General features: G+C 41.7%; 1 protein-coding gene across 1 annotated transcript in view; it reads right to left on the reverse strand.

The window, feature by feature from the left end:
• The window catches only part of cfap65 (cilia and flagella associated protein 65), a 222,722-nt gene that overhangs the window by 7,309 nt on the left and 192,110 nt on the right, over positions 1–23,303 (reverse strand). The window contains exons 28-34 of the mRNA XM_063049965.1: positions 19,204–19,341; positions 16,761–16,835; positions 13,177–13,370; positions 9,799–9,951; positions 7,460–7,813; positions 5,112–5,246; positions 4,432–4,494 (exon numbers count right to left, since the gene is read on the reverse strand). Coding sequence (XP_062906035.1) covers positions 4,432–4,494; positions 5,112–5,246; positions 7,460–7,813; positions 9,799–9,951; positions 13,177–13,370; positions 16,761–16,835; positions 19,204–19,341 — 1,112 coding nt within the window. The remainder of the gene's footprint in view (positions 1–4,431; positions 4,495–5,111; positions 5,247–7,459; positions 7,814–9,798; positions 9,952–13,176; positions 13,371–16,760; positions 16,836–19,203; positions 19,342–23,303) is intronic.

The raw sequence follows: 23,303 nt of genomic DNA on the forward strand, positions 1-23,303 counted from the left end.
GGATTGGGGGGGGGGGGGGAATCTCATTGATACCTTTTGAACTTTGAAAGCCCTAGACAGAGTACATGTGGAAAGGATGTTTCCCATGGTGGGGGAACATAGAACAAGAGGGCACAGCCTCAGGATAGAGGGGCATCCACTTAAAACAGAGATGCGGAGAAATTTCTTTAGCCAGAAGGTGGTGAGTTTGTGGAATTTATTACCACAGGCAGCTGTGGAGGCCGGGTTGTTGAGTGTATCTAAGGCAGAGCTTGATAGGCTCTTGATTGGACATGGGATCAAAGATTATGGGGTAAAGGCTGGGGAGTGGGGCTGAGGAGGGGAAAAAGAATCAGCCAGGATTGAATGGCGGAGCAGACTTGATGGGCCAAGTGGCCTAACTTGGCTCCTATGTCTTATGATCAGTTTGTATTTTGCTCCGGATTCCAGCATCTGCACTCTATCGTCCCTCCAATCCACCAAAAAACTTGCTCTCCAGTGCTGTTAACGTGTCTGTTCTTTAATTCTTCATTAATCTCTTTATTAAATTGGGTCTCAGACAGTTATTAGTGCATGGTTTAACACACACAAAATGCTAGTGGAGCTGAGCAGGTCAGGCAACATCTATGGAGGGAAATAAACAGTCAAGATTTCGGGCCAAGACCTTCACTATGCCTGGCGCTGATGAGACGCCTGATGAAGGGATCTGGTCCGAAGCACCTTCACTCTTTAATTGTCTCCATAGATGCTGCCTGACCTGCTGGGTTCCTCCAGCATTTTGAGTGTTACTCTGGATTTCAAGCATCTGCAGAACATCTTGTGTTTACCATCCATGGATGGTTGAATCCCTTTACTGTTTGAAGTGTAGGGAAGAAAATTATGGAATGGAACTCTGCTAATCCAGCATGCTTGAGACATTGGTGTTCCACATATTCTTGACTGTTGGATATTAGTTACAACTGACGGTACATCACACTTCTAAGATCATTTTTAAAAAATATTACACAGCAAAACAATACGTTTTCCGGTGAACCCATTGTTTAAAGTGGCACAAGGCACGAGACCAGAGTAAGTTTCAAGGGAGTTAGGTAGAGAGCAATGTAAACAAAATCAGGTGAGTTCTAAAAGATTGTAGAAAACAGAACTATGGAGGGAGAGAAAAACAACAGAAAGGGGGAGTTTTAAGGAATCTTGGGAAATTGAATCGGATGAGTTTAAAGAGAACAGGGAACCTGGTCCTTGGTGAGTTAAAGACAACCCATGAATTAGGGCCCCAGTGGCTGAAAGGGAGAGTGTGAGCTGGAGCCCTGGTATGTTAAAGGAGAGTAGGGACTCAGAGCACAGTGAACCAGATGTTGAACTGTCAGGATTTCTAAATAATCTGGTAGGGAATTACCAGAGTTTTACTGTATTTCACTCCATGATGTGATGTACTAAGTGAAGGTTAAAAAATAATCCTAGTTAAGGAATGCAAATCCTTCAGTTACCCAGAGAGACAACATCCTGTCCTGGACTCAAACAGAGGTAAAACTCAGACAGGTCCAAGGTAAAGTTAAGAATATCAGGCAACATGAAGATTGCATTAACTTTATGATATATCTTGAACGACTTTTTAATAAAGTAGCAAAGCCCCTGGTTCAGGGTGTCCGGGGGTCAGAGGCCTGAAGTCTGTGAGTCCAAGCCGGGTACTGGAGGTTGGAGACCTGATGTCTGTGAGTTTGAGAGTCCAGGGCCAAGGACTGGAGACCCAGAGACTGCCTGTTCTGTGGTTGAAAGTTGTCTGTGTGTAAGGGGGTGGGTGGGTGGGAAAAGAGATTTGTTTTGCTGTTGCTGCTTGATTTGTTTTAATGAGTATAGTGGGCCTGCAATGTTGGTGCCAGAATGTGTGGCAACACTTGCTCCTAGTATATCTTTGGGTGAGTTGGTTATCAATACAAATGACGCATTTCACTGTATGTTTCAGTGTACTGTACATGTGATAAATAAATTGAATCTGAATCTGTGTTTAATTTCAGATTCAAGAGCTTAGCTTTATTTGTCACATGTACACCAAAACATGCAGCAAAATGTGTCGTTTGCATCAAATCAGCCCTCAAGTGTTGCCACGTTTCCAGTGCCAACATAGCATGGCCACAACACACCAACCCTAATCGTACATCTTTGAAATATGAGAATAAACCAGAGTACCCAGAGGAAACCCACGCAGTCACAGGGAGAACACAACTCCTCATAGACAGTGGCAGCTGTAACCTCAATCTTACAGCTGGTGCTGTAATAGTGTTATGCTAATTGCTACTCTACTGTGCCACCTCTGAATCTGAAACTAAACAGATCTTCGTGAATTGAAATCTTGCAGATAAATCAAATTGCTTGTGGAATGCTGTGTTATATCTGCTGAGTAAAGACAGGATCTGAAGAGAAAAAGACAAATCGTTGTTAGCAACTTGCAAAATATCAGAGAGTAGAGGGGAAACATGAGCAGATAGGAGTGGATTGATCTCAGACACAATAATAAAACTCCTCCCACCTTAAGATTCCATCCTCTTCCTATTCATTTCACACACCGGCTCTCCCCCCTCTCCCACATCAGCCCCTGGTTCCTTCTGCAGCCATGGAAACCAATCCCGCCTTCCTTCCTTATCAGATTCCTGGATTGGTACCCTTTGATGTGTTCCTACTCATCTCTCCCCAGCAGTTGCCACCACATTCAACCTCCCATAGACCATAAGACCACAAAACATGGGAGCAGAATAAGAACATTCAATCCATCAAGTCTGCTCCAACATTCCATCTTGGCTGACTTATCATCCTTATCAACCGACCTCTCCTGCCTTCTCCCTGTAGCCTTTCATGTTCCTACTAATCAAGAGCCTATCAACCTCCACTTTAAATACACCCAATGACTTTACCTCCACAGCTGTCTGTGGCAATGAATTCTACAGATTCACCACCCTCTGGCTAAAGGAACTCCTTCTCATCCCTGTTCTAAAGGGATATCCTTGTATTCTGAGGCTGTACTTTCTGGTTCTGGACTCCGCACACTACGAAACATCCTCTCCACATCCACATTATGTGGGCCTTTCAATATTCAACAGGTTTCAATAAGATCTCCCCTCATTCTTCTAAACTCCAGTAAGTACAGGACTAGAGCCAAACACATTAACCCTTTCATTCCCAGTATCATTCTCAGGCACCTCCTTTGGACCCACTCCAATGCCAGCACATCTTTACTTAGATAAGAGGCTCAAAACTGCTCACAATACTCCAAATGCAGTCTGACCAATGCTTTATAAAGCCTCAGCATTATATCCTTGCTTTTGTACTCTAATCCTCTGAAATTAAGCCAACATTTCATTTGCCTTCCTTACCACCAACTCAGCCTGCAAGTTAACCTTTAGGGAATACTGCACGAGGACTCCAAACTCCCTTTGCACCTCTGACTTCTGAATTTATTCTTCATTTAGAAAATAATCTACGCCTTTATTCCTTCTATCAAAGTGCATGACCATACACTTTCTCTACACTGTATTCTATCTGCTGTTTCTTTGCCCATTTTCCTAATCTATCTGAGTTCTTCTGCAGACCCTCTGCTTCCTCAAGACTACCTGGCCCTCCATCTAACATTTTCCTCTTTTTTTTGTCTGCCTCCATTTATCATGTCTTCGAATTCCACCCCTCTCCTGTTCTCTACCTGGCTCAATCTGCCTGACATCCAATAACATCCCCCTCCGTCAGTCCACCAGTCATCTTCAGTCTCTGTCTCATCCCTTTCTTTACACTGGCTATTCCCCTCTCCACTCAGAGATGCAAGAGACTCTGCAGATGCTGGAAATCTAGAGCAACACACACATAATGCTACACTTACAAGCTGCCCCCAGCATAAACTTGAGTGTGTTGGTTCTTAATGCAAAAGACACATTTCACTCTATGTTTCAATTTACACACAATAAATAAATCTGAATCTGAATGCTGGAGGAACAGGTAATAAGAAGCAGTGTGGGGTACAGGAACTATTACATTAATTGCAGTAGTCATGATAAGGTGGCTCAGCCCAAATCGTTGACTGTTCATTTCCCTCCATAGGTGCTGCCTGACCCTCTGAGTTCCTCCTACATTCTGTGTGTGTCCCCCTCTCCACTCTCAATCCCGACACAGGTTTTTGACCTAAAACGGTCAGAATTCTTTTACCCCACCACAACCACCCCCTCCCTAGAAGCTGGTCGACCCAATGAGTTCTTGCTGCAGATTACTTGTTGCTTTATGTTCCAGCATCCACAGTCTCTGGTGTCTCAGTAACAATCCTACCATGGAAGAAAACTAGGATTAGGCTAGGTATCTCCTTCTAAAGAGCCAGCATAGCACAGGTATGATTGTCAAATGTTTCCTGGCTGTCATTAATATAAATTAAGCACATTGTATAAGATTCGTTATTTACGATGTAACTTCACTTACTTGGATAAGCTGCAATCCAGTTCTTCTTTGCTTGTTGAAATCTCTTGTACACTCAAAGATGTTCTAAAGTCAAATAAAACTAGGGATTACTGTGAAGTTCCTGACATAAAATCTCAGATAACTCTTCTCATATTCTCTTTATTGACTAAATAGATACATGGACAGAAAAAAAATGTAGGGCTATAGGAAAGGAGTTCTTAAACATAGAATAGCTCAGCACACTACAGGCCCTTTGGCTGACCATTTGATGACCATTTAACCTACTCCGTGAGCGACACAGAGGTATAATAATGAGTGCAAGCTTTATAGCACCAGCAATTCCTGATCGGGGTTCAATCCCTGCCACTGTCTGTAAAGAGTTTGTATGTTCTCCCCATGACTTCATGGGTTGCCTCTGGGTTCTCTGGTTTCCTCCCACATTCCAAAGATACTTAGGTTAGAATTAGTATTTTCTGGGCATACTATGTTGGTGCCAGAAGTATAACTTACGGGCTGTCCCCAGCAATTCCGCAGACAATTAGTTATTGACACAAATGACGCATTTCACTGTATGTTTCGATGTACATGTAACAAATAAAGCTAATCTTTACACAATATATTATAAATCATCTAGAGTGAACACCTGCCCTGACAATAAACAATTTCTCCAGATCTACTTTTCCCACTTCTCTGGGTGCTACCTGGAGACCAGGGGAGGCAGGGCGATCACCCTGGGTCGAGATGTCAGAACCACCTCTCCCCGACTGGCTTCAATCACTATATTCTGCAGCGTGTTCTCCAGAATCAGCTCCAAGAGGTCGCAGAACTCGGGCAGCCTGGGAAGCGATGGAGACAAAAAAGAGCGAGTTTACCTCACACCAAAATAGAGTATGCAATCGGTCTGCGTCTGATAGAATGAATCTACACAGTCAGAAAATCATGCTCAGTCATTCTCTGTAGAACGTCACACTAACCTTTTGAACACAATATCTAAGGCACATTCTGGCTGCAGGTTATACAATCTACAGGATACACTCCGGTGACTCACCAGAACCTCTTCCACAGCACCTTGCACCTTGGAGGACAAGGGCATAGTAACATGGAAACACTGCTTGTAGGTTTCCCCTCCAAGTCAGTATACTACTGAGAAATCAGTGTTCCTTTACTGTCACTGGGTTAAAATCCTGGAACACATTGCCATACCAATCCATGATGCATCCAGGCAGAATGCTTTCTATGTTGCATCAATAAAAACTGGTAAGGGTTGACGGCAACATGACAAATTTCATTAGCCTCCTGAGGAAGTAAAGGTGTTAATGAGCTTTCTTGGTCATGACTTCAATGTGTTGGACCGGGAAACATTATTAGTGGTGTTCACACTTAGCAACTTGAAGCAAAGTATTCTAAATGCAGCCTTATCAACATCTTGTACTGACTATGCGTTGCAAAAATGACAGAGGTTACAGCGTTAAGAAAGGACTGTCCGGTACCAGTGAAGCTTAAACACGATAGATTCTGAAGATGATGGAAATCTAGAGTAAACACACACAAAACACTACAGGAACTCAGCAGGTCAGACAGCAACTAGGGAAAGCAATGAAGAGTTGATGTTTTGATCTGAGTCTCTTCATCAAGAGTGGAAATTAAGGGGAAAGAAACCAGAATAAGATGACGGTGGAAGGGGAAGGAGTACAAGTTCAAAGCTGATAGGTAAAGTCATGTGAGGGGGACGGTAGGTGAGTGGAGAAGGAGGGATGAAGTGAGAAGCTGGGAGGTGATGGGTGGTAAAGGTAAAGGGCTGAAGAAGAATAAATTTGATTGGAGAGGACCATGGGAGAAAGGGCAAGAGGATGGTGCACCAGAGAGAGGTGATAGGCAGGTGAGGAGAAGAGAAGGGGTAAGAGGGGAGCCACAATGGATAATGGTAAAAGGTGGAGGGGAAGAAATTAGCAGAAGCTGGTGAAATAGATGTTCATGCTGTTAGGTTGGAGGCTACAAAGACGAAATATGAGGTGCTGCTCCTCCAGCCTGAGACTGGCCTCATCGTGTCAGTACCAACATGTCAAAAATGAGAATGGGGATTGGAATTAAAACTGGCTCTGTCCAGCACCTTTATTTCATCTGCAACAAGCAGGATTTCTCAGTGGCCAACTATTTTAATTCCAATCCTCCAGCATTTTGTGTGAGTTACCAGTGGAGCTTTATATCAAAGTAAAAGTCAGAATCAACATTATCAAAGTATGTATACGTTACCATATACTATCTTAATATTAATTTTTTGCAAGCATTTTAGGAAAATAAAGAAATATAATAGAATTTATGGAAAACTGTGCATAAACACCGACTGTCAAACAACCAATATGCAAAAGAAGACAAATTATGTAAATAAAAAAATAAATACTGAGAACATGAGTTCTAGAGCCCTTGAAAGTGAGTCTAGAGTAATAACTGTTCTTGACCCTGGTGGTGTGGGACCCAAGGCTCCTGTACCTGATTCCCAATGGTAATAGCAAGAAGATGGCATTGTCTGGATAATGGTAGTCCTTAATGATGGATGCTATTTTCTTGCATTAATGCTCCATGTAAATGTGCTCAATGGTGGGAGGGCTTTTCCTGTAATGGACTGGGCTATATATAACACTTTCTATAGGCTTTTCTGGTCTTGGGCATTGGTGTTTCCATCCCTGGTTATGATACTCTACACTGTGCTTCTATAGAGGTTGTCAAAGATTTGATGACATGTCAAATCTACACAAACCTCTCAGAACATAGAGGTGCTATCATGGCTTCTTTGTGATGCTGCTGACATGCTGGTCCCAGGACAGATCCCCTGATACAGTAATGCCAATGAACTGAAATTTACTGACCAATGAGACTAGTTGACGATACGTATGAAGTGATTGCAGAGAACAGCACAGCACAGGAACTGAAATTTACTGACCAATGAGACTGGTTGATGATACGTATGAAGTGATTGCAGAGAACAGCACAGCACAGCACAGGAACTGGCCCTTCAGCCCACAATGCTTGCTTGTTTCTGATTACCTACCTTTTGAGGTTCCGCCTTCGTGCGAGCTGCTCTTCGATGCGAATGGCATTTAGTGACTCTCGTCCTTCTTCTGTGAGCCATTTCTTGTCCATCCGAACACAGGCCTGACCTGTGGTCTGCTTGACATTCGGACTCTCCGGAGCCCTCATGCTCCATTCTCCTTCAGCTCCCATCTTTTGGGTTTTGTCCTGTTCTTGTTCACCCTCAGCACTCAAAGTCTCTGCCTCTGTAATCTTGCTTTTCTTTATGGCCAACTCTTCACCTTCCTCACTCCAGAACTGTGCAAAGTATGGTATGGGTTCAGCAGTCTGAGCAACCAGCAGATGTTGAAAGAAGACATCTTCGAACAGACACCTTCAATAAAACCAAAAAGCTGTCAGCCTTAAATATAAGATAGAACACTACAGCTCAGGAACAGGCCCTTCACCTCCACCATGTCGTGCTGAACTAATTAAACAAGCAATTAAATGCCTTACTAAACTGGCCCTTTCTGCCTACACAATGTCTTTTTCTCACTATGTCATTCTACAATGTAGGATAGCTCTTTAGCCAGAGGGCATATTTAAAGCAGAAGTTGATAGATTCTTGATTAGTAAGGGTATCGTAGGTTGCGGAGAGAAAGCAGCAGAATGGGTTTAAGAGGGATAATAAATCAACCATGGTGGAATGGCATGGCAGATTCAATGGGCTGAAGGGCCTAATTCTGCTCCTGTGTCTTATGGTCTCACACAAATATGATTTCTTAAAGATGGAATGTCCTTAGCCACGAGTATGGTGCTGGATGATTGGAGGGTAGCTCATGTTTGTTCCGTTGTTTAAAAAAGTCTCCAAAAATAAACCAGGTAATTACAGGCCAGTGAGCCTGACATCAGTAGAAGGTAAATTATTGGAAGGTGTTCTGAGAGATCGGATATACAAGTATTTGGACAGCCAAGGGCCGACTAAGGATAGTCAGCATGGCTTTGTGCGTGGTAGATTGTGTTTAACAAATCTTGTAGAGTTTTTCGAGGAGGTTACCAAGAAAGTAGACAAAGGAAAGGCTGTGGATGTTGTCTACATGGACTTTAGTAAGGCCTTTGACAAGGTCCCACATGGGAGGTTAGTTCAGAAGGTTCAGACGTTAGGTATCCATGGAGAGGTTGTAAACTGGATTCGAAATTGGCTGTGTGGGAGAAGACAGAGAGTAGTAGTGGATGGTTGCTTATCAGACTGGAGGCCTGTAACTAGTGGTGTGCCTCAAGGATCTGTGCTGGGACCATTGTTATTTGTTGTCTATGTCAATGATCTAGATAATAATGTGGTGAATTAGATCAGCAAGTATGCCAATGACACTAAGATTGGAGGCGTTGTGGACAGCGAGGAAGGCTTTCAAAGCTTGCAGAGGGATCTGGAACAACTGGAAAAATGGGCCAGAAAATGGCAGATGGAATTTAATGCAGACAAGTGTGAGGTTTGTATTTTGGAAGGACAAATCAAGGTAGGACATACACAGTAAATGGTAGGCACTGAGGAGTGCGGAGAAACAAAGAGATCTGGGAGTTCAGATACATAATTCCCTGAAAGTGGCATCACAGGTAGACAGGGTTGTAAAGAAGGCTTTTGGCATCCTGGTATTCATAAATCAAAGTATTGAGTATAGGAGCTGGGATGTTATGGGGAAGTTGTATAAGACATTGGTGAGGCCAAATTTGGAGTATTATGTACAGTTCTGGTCACCTAACTATAGGAAGGATATCAGTAAGATTGAAAGAGTGCTGAGATTATTTACTAGGATGTTGCCGGGTCTTCAGGAGTTGAATTACAGGGAAAGATTGAACAGGTTAGGACTTTATTCCTTGAAGCGTAGAAGAATGAGGGGAGATTAGATAGAGGTTTACAAAATTATGAGGGGTATAGACAGAGTAAATGTGAATAGGCTCTTTCCACTTAGATTAGGAGAGATAAATACGAGAGGACATGGCTTTAGGGTGAAAGGGGAAAGGTTTAGGGGGAACATTAGGGGGAACTTCTTCCCTCAGAGAGTGGTGGGAGTGTGGAACGAGCTGCCATCTGACGTGGTAAATGCGGGCTCACTTACGTTTTAAGAATAAATAGGATAGGTACAAGGATGGGAGAGGTCTGGAGGGTTATGGACTGGATGCCGGTCGATGGGACTAACAGAATAATGTTTCAGCACAGACTAGAAGGGTCAAATGGCCTGTTTTTTGTGCTGGGTTCTATGGAACTTTTACAAAGAAGGACTTAGAATGTCTCTTTCCGTGCTATGGGATTGTATGGATCTGTGAAAATAAATGGAAAATTCAGCTCAAAGCTTGAGTGATAAGGGGGTTCACATTTACCTCAGAACTGTTGTGATCAGATCAGTTGTAAGTCTCAGGTCTTCTTTTGAAGCTGAACTCAGTGAGTCAGTGTTGACATTCGTCCACTTGCCCCAAGATCTCCTACTGCTTCCAATTTGTGAAATGGCTGAGAGTGGCTTTGAAATGAGGTTTCTGCCAACAAAGCATGAAAGGAGCAAAGAAGAACATTTCATTTTACCCAAAACTTTGTGAGTGAATCTCAGGGTAGTATCTGATGACATATATGTACTTCTGATAATAAATTTACTTTGAACTTTGAAACTTTGAAACTTAGGTACTGCAGTATGTTACATAGAACCCAAGAAGCAGCAGCAGGAGGAATTTGTATAGCCCCTTAAGCCCCCTCCACCATTCAAATTTATTGTCATCTGACTGTACATTTATAATAATCAAAAGAAACAACATTCCTCCAGACCACAGCACACCCACAGTACATATATAGATAGATAGATATACTTCATTAATCCTGAGGGAAATATATCATATAAAACAAAATATTTCCACAAATAAATTAATAAAATATAATTCAAAATACATGTGAAGTGCACAGCTCAGGTAAACTGCAAACAGTATAGTAAACAGTTTACTGACAACCCCGCCTCAGAGTACTGAAATGTTACGTTTATCCAGTTATGTTATATGGCTCAGAATGTTGGACAATATCTAGTAATATGAGGAAACGAATTGAAGCAGCAGAGATGTGGTTATTGAGGAGGATGCAAAGAATATCATGGACGAAATGAATATCTAATGAGGATGTCATGAACAGAGCAAACACAAAAAGAGGAATAACGTATGAGATCATGAAAAGGTAACATAACTTCATTGGACATATGATTAGGAAAGAGGAGTTAGAATACACGATAATTATGGGAAAGATTGAAGGGAAGAGGAAGAAAAAGACGAATGATGATGGAAGACAGCAGCCAGAGAACTGGAAATGAATACCAATGAACTGATCCACTTGACCCAAATCAGGAGTGTGCGGGCAATGGCAGTCAAAGCTCAAACTGGGCACGGCACATGATGTTGATACTGTTATACTGCTCACTGTCCTAGAGATGAGATCTCGGTGGTGACAGAGTACTCATTAGTTTCACAGCTTGTGGAAATAAGCTGTTACCCAGTCTGGCAGTCCTAGTCCTGATGCTCCTGCACCACTCCTCCATCAACTTTTCAACTCAATACCCATTATCTTCTGATTGCTAGAATGCCCAATAAATTAGTCATAGAGTAATTGAACAATACTGCATGGATACAGCCCCTTCAGCAAACCAGTGCATGTAGGCCGCAGTGCTCAGCAAACTCATCACCATTTCCTGTGATCAGCACATATCCCTTTCTGTCCCATCCCTCCATGTACTGTATCTATGTCAGTGCTTCTTAAACAATACTCTTGTACCTTCTTCTGGCCGCTCATTCCATATACTCACTACCCTCTGTGTGAAAAAGTTATCTCCCAGGTCCCTTTTAAATCTTTCCCCTCTCACCCTAAATCTATGCCCCCTTGTTCTAAACTCCTCTACACTAGGTAAAAGACTGTCGCAATCCTCCTTATGTATGCCTCTCATAATGTTTAACATTTCTATAAAGTCACCCCTCATCCTCCTACGTTCCGAGGAATAAAAAAACTCGCCTGGCCAGCCTCTCCCTATAACTCAGGCCCTCTAGTCCTTGCAACATCCTTGTAAATTATTTCTGTGTTCTTTCCAGTTTCATATATAACCTGTATCAGGGTGACAAAAATCTGTACACACACCTTTGAGTTTGGTTTCTTCAATGACACACAACTGCAATATAATGTCCCAACTCCTAAACTTAGTGCCCTGACTGATGAAGTCCAGTGAGCTAAATTCCTTTTTCACCACCTTGTCTACCTGGGTTGCTGTTTTCAAGCCTTCAATAAAGTCACCAGTCCACAGACATTTGGAGGAGAAACAACTCTCAGTATCTACCCCATTAAGAATTTTATGTCTTATTAAGATCACCCCTTACTCCTTTAAGCCCCAGAGTGTACAGCCCCATCCTTCTTCATTCTCCTTCCAGGGTCACTAGGATGGCAAGATAGTGTAGTGATTAGCACATTACTTTACAGTGCCTGCTATAACCAGTCAGGTTTCAATTCCCACCACTGTCTGTAAGGAGTTTGTGTGTTTCCCCCATAACCATGTGGGTTTCCTCTGGGTGCTCTGCTTTTCTTCCACAATCCAAAGACATACAAGTAAGTTGTTGGCTACGTTGGTGCTGGAAGCATGGTGAAGCTTGTGGGCTTCCCAGCATATTTCTCACTGATTTGATTTGACACAAATGATATATTTCACTGTAGGTTTTGATTTTTCGATGTATACGTGACAAATAAATCAAATCCTTTAGGTTACGAGCCAAATACCCTTTAAAAAAAACTTATCCATCCTTGGATAAGATGATAATTCCAACCATAAATATCTATTAAAAGTCCAAGGAATTTATGATTATTCTCTGAGCAAAATTTAGGAGAAAAATCTCTGGTCTATTTTGAAAAATCATGGGGATTACTTCAATTTTCTTTGAATATTTGAGCTCAGTGTTAAAATTCATCGGAAATGACAAGAGCATGCCCAGACAAATTTCATCTAGTCACCCAACCAAAAAGATATTTTGTTTCCCAACAGTCCCTTTGGAAGAGTGTGCCGTGAGAATATACTAATGTTGGGGTTATTCTGATTTGACACATGGTGACAGATCGTGGACTGACCAAGTCACCAACAATGAGGTCCTGGCCCGCACCCAGATACCCAGCCTCTTCACCCTGCTCCAACAACGCCATCTCCACTGGCTGGGCCACGTACACCACATGACAGACGGAAGGATCCCGAAAGACCTGCTGTACGGGGAACTGGCCTCTGGCAAGAGAGCACAGGGCGGCCCCATCTTCATTTCAAAGATGTTTGCGAGAGAGACATGAAGTCACTGAAAATGAACGTCAAGCGGTGGGAGGACGTTGCAAGCGATCACTCTCACTAGAGGCCAGAACTACGCAGAGGTCTAAAAAAAGAAGAGAAGCTGAGGCTTGCTGCTGAAGAAAAGCACACTCGTTGGAAAAACAGCACCAAGACAACACTGGAAGACAGTGCCTTCAAGTGCAGTCGCTGCAGCTGAGACTGTCACACCCGTGTGGGCCTTTACAGCCACAACAGATGCTGCTCTGCCGACACAGATTGAAGCAAGATTTTCCAGGCGCAGATCCATGGTCTCGCGAGACTAATGGATGCCACCAGACAGAAGGCTGCTGTAATAAATCCTTCAGAAACAGACCCAATTAAAGTTAGCAACATCACATGAATGCCATTGCCCCAGGACAAATCAGAGATGTCCTACCTCATGATGTAGTGTTTAGGAACATCAGACGGGAAATTGTTTTGGAATTCCTCCATGGAGTGAGCTCTGGCAGTGACTCCCAGGTGAAGCAGGAAGGGTTTAGGCGGTTTGGGTTTCTCCCATAACCCAGGCGGTTGCCTTTCCACATTTCGACCTTCCCATGTTTCTGTGGGCTCCTTAATTGGAGGGAGGGTCTGTCCAGAAATTAGCAAAGTTTCGGCATTTATGACTATTGTATTTTGTGGTAATTATAATTACTTAGTAAACCTTGATACCAGAAGTTGAAAGGTGGCTTTCCCAAATTATTTTTAATTCAGCAACAAGCATCCCATTAGTTTTGTAGCAAAGGTTTATTTCACCTTTTCACAAACAATGCAATATGATATTCAATCATTCAATCTCATAAATCTAATTCATAAGACCACAAAATATAGGAGCAGAATTAGAGCAGTTGGCCCATCGGGACTGTTATGCCATTAAATCATGGCTGATTTACTATCCCTCTCAACGCCATTCTCCTGCCTCCCCATAACCTTTGACGCTCTTACTAACCAAAAATCTATCAACCTCCACTTTAAATATATACAATGAATTCCACAGATCTACCAGCCTCATGCTAATGGAATTCTTCCTCATCTCTGTTCTAAAGGGATGTCCTTGTTTTCTGAGGCTGCTACCTCTGGTCCTAGACTTCACCACTATAGATGTGGATGTGGATTCTTTCCACATCCACTATATGTAGGCCTTTCAATATTCGATTGGTTTCAATGAGATCCCCTTTTATTCTACTGAACTCCATCAAGTACAGGCCCAGAGCCATCAAACATTCCTCATATATTAACCCTTTCATTCCTGGGATCATTCTCATGAACCTCCTCTGAACCCTCTCCAATGCCAGCACATCCTTTCTTAGAAACAGGGCACAAAACTGCTCACAATACTCCAAGTGCAGTCTGACCAATGCTTTATAAAGTCTCAGCAAAGCATCCTTGCTTTTATATAACACCTGCAACACACACAATATGCTGGTGGAATGCAGCAGGCCAGATAGCAGCTATAAGAAGAAGTACAGTCAACATTTCGGGTCGAGACCCTTCGTCAGGTTTTACACCTGGCCTGGTATCAATCTCCAATGAGTTCAATTCTGCAGGCTCTTCAACTGGTGAGTTAAAGTCTTATATCACATTCAGCACACTTGTTAGAGAGTGGAACCAAAATAAAAATTGAAATTGATTTTACACAAGATACTTTGGCAAATGAAGCGAGTTTCATCTCCAGATCCCCACTACCTATATATAATGAATCAGTTTTTATTGTAAAATCTTTTGGATCGTCTTCTTCAAAGGATGCTGGAATCAGCCTTTGAATATATATTTTAAGATCAAGTTAGATATAGTGTTGATAAGAGGCAGTACAAGAACCTTAACAGTGTTAATGAGCAGAGGGATCATGGAGTCCAAATTCACAGCTCCCTTAAAGTGGCTATACATTTAGACAGGGTGGTTAAGAAGGCATATGGCATGCTTACCTTTATTAGTGGAGGCACTGAATTCAAAAGTGAAGAAGTAACGTTGCAGCTTTAAAAAACTGTAGTTAGGCCGCATCTGGAGTATTGCAGATAGCTCTGGGTGTCCCATTAGAGGAAGCATGTTGAGGATTTAGAGAGGGTGCAGAAGAGGTTTACCAGGATGCTGCCTGGATTGAATGTCATGGGCTATAATAGGAGGATGAACAATTTTGGGTTGTTTTCTCTGAAGTAGTGGAAGCTAAAGGGAGATCTGATAGAACAGGGGTTCCCAAGCTGGGGTTTACCAATTCTTTGACTAATGGTAGGGGTCCATGGCACAAAAAAGGTTGGGAACCCCTGTGATAGAGATGTATAAGATTATGAGAGGCACAGATAGAGTAGACAGACAGTATCTTTTTCCCAGGGTTGAAATGTTTAATACCTTTAAGGTGAAAGGGAGTGATTTCAAAGGAGATGTGAGGGGCAAGTTTTGTTTTTAAAAACACAGAGAGTGGTGGGTGCCTGGAATGTACTTCCTGGGGTGATGGGAGAGGGAATTTTAAGAGATGTTTAGATAGACACATGAATGTGAGGGAAATGTAAGGATATGGACATTGTGTAGGCAGAGGAGATTAGCTCGGTTGCCCGTTAATTAGACCGGCACAACATTATTGGCTGAAGAGCCTGTTCCTGTGCTATACAGTTCCATGTAAGAGTAAATGATTACCAGCTATAGATGAGAATGCAGAGTTGAGATTACAATCAGATCAATTATGGTTTTACTGAGTAGAAAATTAGGATTAAATGCAAGTGACCTATTCCTGCTCCTATTTTGTATGTTCATATATACCTCACACAAAATGGTAAATTAAATTTGCTTGTCAGATAATTTTAATCACTATTTAGTCAACAACCATATCTAATTATAGACAACATAGATAACATAACAGAATAGCACAGCACAGTACGGGCCCCTCGGCCCACAACATTGTACTGACCAAAATAAACCTATTCAATGATCAATCTAACCTTTCCCTCCTACTCAGCTCATAACCTCTATTTTATTACATTCATGTACCTATCTAAGAGTCTCTTAAGTATCCCTATTTTACAGCCTCAACCACCACCCCCAGCAGCGCTTCCAGGCACTTACCACTCTCTGTGCAAAATACCTCTGTCATTTCTCCTAAACTTTCCTCCACTCACCTTAAATGGATGACCTCTGGTATTGGCCACAGCAATCCTAGAAAAGGCGCTGGTTATCTGCCTTTTCTATGCTTCTTTTAATATTATACACCTCTATCAATTCACCTCTCGTCTCCTGTTGCTCCAAAGAGACTAGGATCACTGCACATTTACTCATAAGACATGTTCTCTAATACTGGCAGCATCTTGATAAATCTTCTCTGCACCATCTCTAAAGCTTCTACTAAGAACGTATCATGTGCTGCCATTGGAGAGGGTCTAGGGGAAGTTCATGAGAATGATCTTGTTAATGAAAGGGTTAATATATGAGGAGCATTTAATGGTTCTGAGCCTGTACTTGCTAGACTTTAGAAGAATGGGTTAGGGGAGATACTGTATCACTGAAACCTACTGAATATTGAAAGGCGTAGATAGCGTGAACATGGGGGGGATGTTTCCTATAGTGAGAGAGTCTTGGCACAACCTCAGAATAGAAGGTCATCCCTTTAGAACAAAGCTGAGGAGGAATTTCTTTAGTCAGAGGGTGATGAATCTGTGGAAGCCAAGACACTGGGTAAAACTAAAGCAGAGGTTGATAGGTTCTTGATTAATAAGGGTGTCCAAGGAGGCAGAAGAATGAGGTTGAGAGAGAAAATAAATTAGATATGATCAACTGGTGGAGCAGATTTAATGGGCTGAATGACTTAATTCTACTGCTGTACCTTATGGCCTTATCCATTCCGATTATGAGGCAATCAGAACAGAGCACAATATTCCAGGTGCGATCTAACCAGAGCTTCATGAATCCAAACTTTTTATATCAATGAACATTTCCTTGTTACATACACCTTTGCTTTTATCTCCATTATTCCAGGCTGTCCTTGTTTCTCACCTTGTACTTCATAATCTTAGCATCTGTACCCTTGTGTATCCTCTGAGAAGAAGTTCCTTGAAGGTCTCTGCAACACTTTCAGAAAACAGAAAGGAATGAAAATGAATTTACACATTTGAAAATGGCTATTCAAAATTTCCCATTTTAAATAAATGCTTCAAATACATAATCTGTTTTAGAAATGTTGAACAAGGAAAAAAATTTATTGGATGGCTCGGTGGCGTAGCAGTTAACTTAACACTATAATTGACCCATGTTCAATTCTACTGTTGTCTGTAAGGAGTTTGTACCTTCTCCCTGTGATTCCATAGGTTCCCTCTGGGTGCTCTGATTTACTCCCACATTCAAAGATGTATGGGTTAGTAGGTTAATTAGTCACAGGGGTGTGATTGAATGACATAGGCTCATTGAGACAGAAGACCCTGTTACTGTACTGCTTCTCAAAATAAAAATAATATGAAGGAGACCAGGGTTAAATACTCATAATTCATTCAAATTATTTCATGGGATCTTAACATCCATCTTTCCCTGGACATTGCTTTAACATTTCATTTTAAAGATGGCACTTTCACAGTGTAGCAATCCCAGCACAGCACTGCAACATCAGCTGAGATTTTTTGCTGGGTTTAAGCCACAACTTCCTGATTTATAGGTGAGAGTGCAATCCCTCTGTGGACCCACCCAATCAAAAACTGAAGCTGCTTAAAGTTGTTTTGTAAAAATCATAGGAGATATTTCTTCAGAATTCTACTTCAGGTCAAAGGAGGAAACATCATATCACACCAAGATGTTTAGTAGGAATAGAGCAGCCAATTAGCACACGGTAAACACAGATGATAGAACAAGAATAGACCCTTAGACCACAATGCTATCTCTATATTCTTCATCAGCCTTTTCCAGTTTAGCTTCCTAAAACTTATGCACACTTTCTTTTTCTTTTTGACTAAGTTGACAATCACTGTCATCATCCAAGATTCCATTAACCTGCTTACTTGTCCTTCCTCCCTAGTTGAAGATGCAAAGTTAAGTGTGGAGGTTTGTTTACCTTTCAGTTGTATTGACTGCAGAAGCAATGCTGTCTTTGATTCTTGGTGAACAGACCACTCTTCAATAAATTGTACCCTGACTTTTACATAAGATATAGGAGCGGAGTTTGGCCATTTGGCCCATTGAATCTGTTCTGCCATCCCATCATGACTGATTTATTACCCCTCTCCACCCCATTCTCCTGCCTTCTCCCTGTAACCTTGACACACTTACTGATTAAGACCCTATCAATCTCTGCTTTAAATATATCTAATGACTTGGTCTCCACAGCCTTCTGTGACAAAGAATTCCACAGATTCACCACCATTCCTCAAGGGTCTTGCCCAACTAGCTTCCTAAACCTTACATACGCATCTTTTTTCTTTTTGGCTTAGTTGAAAACCACTCTTATCATCCAAGGTTCCATAAACTACCTCCTTGTCCTTCCTCCTTTGTGGAACACGCAAAGGTAGGAATGGAGGACTATTTATTTTTCATTGGTACTGACTGCAGAAACAATGCCATCCTTGATAACACACAAAATGCCGCAGAAACTCAGTGGGTCAGGCAGCGTCTATGGAGGGGAATAAAGCCAACTCAGACTGAGGCTCTTCATCAGGACTTGTGTCTTGGCCCCAAACATCGACTGTTTATTCCCCTCCATTGATGCTGCCTAACCTGCAGAGTTCTTCCAGCATTTTGTGTGTGTTACTCTGGATCAGCAGAATCTCGTGTTTATTATTAGTGCATGGTTTGATCTCTTTACTGCAAATCATATGCTGTGTATATGATGTTTACATCATCCCAGAAAGATAGTACTATAGATTATTATGTCTGGGAATACCAGGGAGAGTAGAATCAATGAATAACTGTACCAGATTTGTGACAGGTTCCTTTCCAATAGTTTGTTCAAGGAAATTTCAACTAATTTAGTTCCTGATGTCTGATAAATGCTGTCAATAATCTATTTGCCAATATGATTTAGTCTACAGTAGAACCCAGCCTCATAATAGTCTGTTCCACCATCCACAATCCAAGTTTGGTGCTAAAGTTAACATTCATTTTCAGGTGCACTAAGGCTGCATAGTGGACCAGGTATAGATGCACTGCAATAACTCACCAAGGCTTCTTTGAAAACACCTCCCTCATCTCAATATCTTTAAACTAGGAAAGGAAGGGGTGCAGGCACATAGCAATACCACCATCTGCAGGTTCCCCTCCAAGTCACAAACTATCTTGACAAAAATAGTTCCTTCGACACCACTTTGTCAAAATCCTGGTCCACATAACCCAACAGCCCATTGGGTGTAGCTTCATCTTCTTTTACCAAGGCTGGTCATCAGATAATTAGAGAAGAACAGTGAATACGGGTCTATCCTGTACATGATTGAATGTACAAATGAGAGTCCGTAGGCACCTGTCTTTGGAAAGTCAAGTTTGCATTTTCCTGTAGGCTCTGTTCCGTGATGGTGAATTCTACTTGTTGGCGATCCTTTTCTTTTTCCCATTCCTGGAGTTCCTTCTGGTACTGTGTTACTTGTCGCTTAGAATAAACCTAACAGAGGAGTGTGTTAGTTACAAATTGACAGATTTACAACATAACTCATATTCTACGACTCTGTAACTCATGTTCTTTGTATTTTTTATTCGCACAATTTGGCTTCTTTTGCACATTGGCTGTCAGTCTTTATTTATGTGTAGTTTTTCATAAATTTGATTGTATTTCTTAATTTTCCTGGAAATGCCTGCAAGAAAATGAATATTGAAGTAGTATATGGTGACATTTATGTACTTTGATAATAAATGTACTTTGACTGGAACACAAGTAGATCATTCAGCTCTTGTATCTGTTCTACCATGCCAGTTAGATCTAACTTCTATTTTTCTCTACTCAAAAATGATTAATTATTTTTAATATTATTTTTATTTATTGACAGGTCAAAAGTAACTTTAAATGTTTGTGCAGGAGCAGACTGGTCCAAGAGCAGTAGAAGGTCTACTCCAGTATGTAACTAATAATCTACTGCCTTGGCTTTTTCCCCTGAATATTCCAGGTTTTATATTTGTTTACAAAAATGGATGGAACATTTTAGGCACTCAGATATTCTCACACGTTCCCCACAAAATTTCCTCTACTTTTTCAAAATAGTACCCATGAATAGAGAATGCCCAATTTACTGCTAGAAAATGCAGCATAGGAAGCCACCATTGGGTCTGTATTGGCTCTTTCAAAGCCCCATCCAATTAATCCCACTCCTCTCTTTCAATAGACGTGGATGGAACATGAAAAAATGTTTTTGGAGTGGTTATGATCTGAAACATTGATTGTCAGAGTGAAAAAGTAAGAGTCAATCAGGACTTTCAAAAGGAAACCGAGGAGGCACATAAGGGAAAATAATGTGCAGTCATCGAGTTACAGAGCAATATAGCGCAGATACAGGCAATTCAACCCAGTGATTGCATGCTGACCTGGTTGTCTACCCAGCTAGTCCCAATTTCCTGCATTTGTCCCATATCCCTCCAGGCCCTTCCCCTCCATGTACTTATCTAAATGCTCCTTAAATAATACTATTGAACCTGCCTCAACCAGTTCCTCTCACAGCTCCTCCCATATACTCACACCCTCTACATGAAGAAGTTGCCACTCAGATCCCTTTAAAATTTTCCTCCTCACCCTAAACCTATGCTCCCTAGTTTTGGTTACCTCTATCCCTTTACCATCCGCTAATAATTTTAAATATTTCTATAAGATTGTCTCTTTTTATCTTACATTCCAATGAATAAAGACGTAGCCCAGCCAATCTCTCCCTAAAATTCAGGCCCTCTAGTCCTAGCAACATCCTTGTAAATCTCTGCAGTCTCAAATTTAACCATCCTCCCTGTAACAGGGTAACCAAATCTGTTCACAGTATCTGAGTGCAGCCTCACCAACAAGTTATACAACTACAACATCATGTCCCAACTCCTATGCTCTGTGACCTGACTAATGAAACAGGAAATGTGGGCAAACAGATTGGAAACCAGTATGAGCTTATTTCTACCATCAGGAAGGAGGGACAGAAGGTTCTACACCCACACTAACCAATTCAGAAACAGCTTCTTCCTTTCCGCCATCAGATTTCTGAACAGACTCAATATTCCTTTATATTCACTCCCTCAATATTCCTCTATATTCACATTATTTATTTTGTTACCTATAGTAATTTTTTTGTCTTTGCATTGTACTACTGCCAAAAAAAAACAACTCATTTCACATCACATAGGACAGTGATAAGATGTTTAAATCTGATTCTGTATGGACAAACAGTTTCCTGTGATGTAATGTCCATGTGTTCCACACGTCTGTTTCAGAAAGAAACAGAATTAAGCCATTCAACATATCGAGTCAGCTCTACCACTCCATCATGGCTTATTTATTATGCTCCTCAACCCCATTCTCCTGCCTTCTACCCATAACAATTGATTCCCTTACTAATCAAGAACCTATCATCCTCTGCTTTAATTATACCTTTAAATAGACTTGGCTAACACATCTCTCTATGGCAATGAATTCCACAGATTCACTACCCTCTGGCTACAGAGGTATCTAAGTTATCAAACTTGGCAGCAGTTAGAAACTGACATACTCTAGGCATTGACTTGGCACTGCACAGTTCATTTTACGTCAAGTATAGTTTATGCTAATTGATGCTCTTTTTGTGAATGTTATGTATCTGATGTTATGTGCCTGTGATGCTGTTGCAAGCAGACTTTTCATTGCAATTGTGCATACGGGTATTTGCACATATGGCAATAAACTACATCAGTGTTTCAAGATCAGATACTGGTCTGGAAGTTGTTGAGGAGCTGGGTGATGCCAGAAAACAATGTTATTTCTTATGTACAAAGAGAATCTCCTACACATTAGAAGTATTATAAACATGAAAACATAGAAAACCTACAACAAAATACAGGCCCTTTGGCCCACAAAGCAGGGCCGAACACGTCCTTACCTGAGAAATTACCTAGGGTTACCCATAGCCCTTTATTTTTCTGAGCTCCATGTACCTGTCCAGGAATCTGTTAAAAGACCCTATCGCATCCACCTCCACCACCATCACTGGCAGCCCATTCCACGCACTCAGCACTCCCTGCATAAAAAACTTATCCCTGACATCTCCTCTGTACCTACTTCCAAGCACCTTAAAACTGTGCCCTCTCGTGTTAGCCATTTCAGGCCTGGGAAAAAGCCTCTGACTATCCACACATCATCTTGTACACCTCTGTCAGGTCACCTCTCATCCTCTGTTGCTCTAAGGAGAAAAGGGTGAGTTCACTCAACTTATTCTCATAAGGCATGTTCCCCAATCCAGGTAACATCCTTGTAAATGTCCTCTGCACCCTTTCTATGGTTTCCACATACCTCCTATAGTGAGGCGACCAGAACTGAGCACAGTACTCCAAGTGGGGTGTGACCAGGGTCCTATGTAGCTGCAACATTATCTCTCGGCTCTTAAACTCAGTCCCACGAATGATGAGGGCCAATGCACCGTATGCTTTCTTAACCGCAGACTCAATCTCTGCAGCAGCTTTGAGTGTCCTATGGACTCTGACCCCAAGATCCTCCACACTGCCAAAAGTCTTACCATTAATACTATATTCTGCCATCACATTTGATCTACCAAAATTAACCATCTCACACTTATCTGCGTTGAACTCCATCTGCCACTTCTCAGCCCAGTTTTGCATCCTATCAATGTCCTGCTGTAACCTCTGACAGCCCTCCACACTATCCACAACACCCCCAACCTTTGTGTCATCAGAAAATTTACTAACCCATCCCTCCACTTCCTCATCCAGGTCATTTATAAAAATCACAAAGAGTAGGGGTCCCAGAACAGATCCCTCCATGCAGAATATGACCCGTCTACAACCACTCTTTCCCTTCTGTGAACAAGCCAGTTCTGGATCCACAAAGCAATGTCCCCTTGGATTCCATACCTCCTTACTTTCTCAATAAGCTCGCAATGGGGTACCTTGTCAAATGCCTTGCTGAAATCCATATACACTACATCTACTGCTCTACCTTCATCAATGTGTTTAGTCACATCTTCAAAAAATTCAATCAGGCTTGTAAGGTACGACCTGCCTTCGACAAAGCCATGCTGACTATTCCTAATCGTATTATGCCTCTCCAAATGTTCATAAACCCTGCCTCTCAGGATCTTCTCCATCAACTTACCAAATAAGAGAGACTGGCAATTTTACTGCTCCTTTCTTAACCTCAGGATGTTGTAAAATGCTTTATGGACAATATTTAGTACTATTATATTCACTGCAGCAAGTTAGAAAACATGACTGCCATTTGAGTGACATTTGACTACAGATCCCGGAAGTCTGGATCCTGCACATTGAAGTCTCCATTCCAGGATTAATCACTCTTTATTACATTGCAAGTTGCGGCATTGCCATTTGAGTGTAGCATAACAACACATACAAAATGCAGGAAGAACAGCAGATCAGGCAACAAAGTGCTGT

This window comes from Mobula hypostoma, chromosome 6, assembly GCF_963921235.1.
Source record: "Mobula hypostoma chromosome 6, sMobHyp1.1, whole genome shotgun sequence".
NCBI classification, from domain to species: Eukaryota; Metazoa; Chordata; class Chondrichthyes; order Myliobatiformes; family Myliobatidae; genus Mobula; species Mobula hypostoma.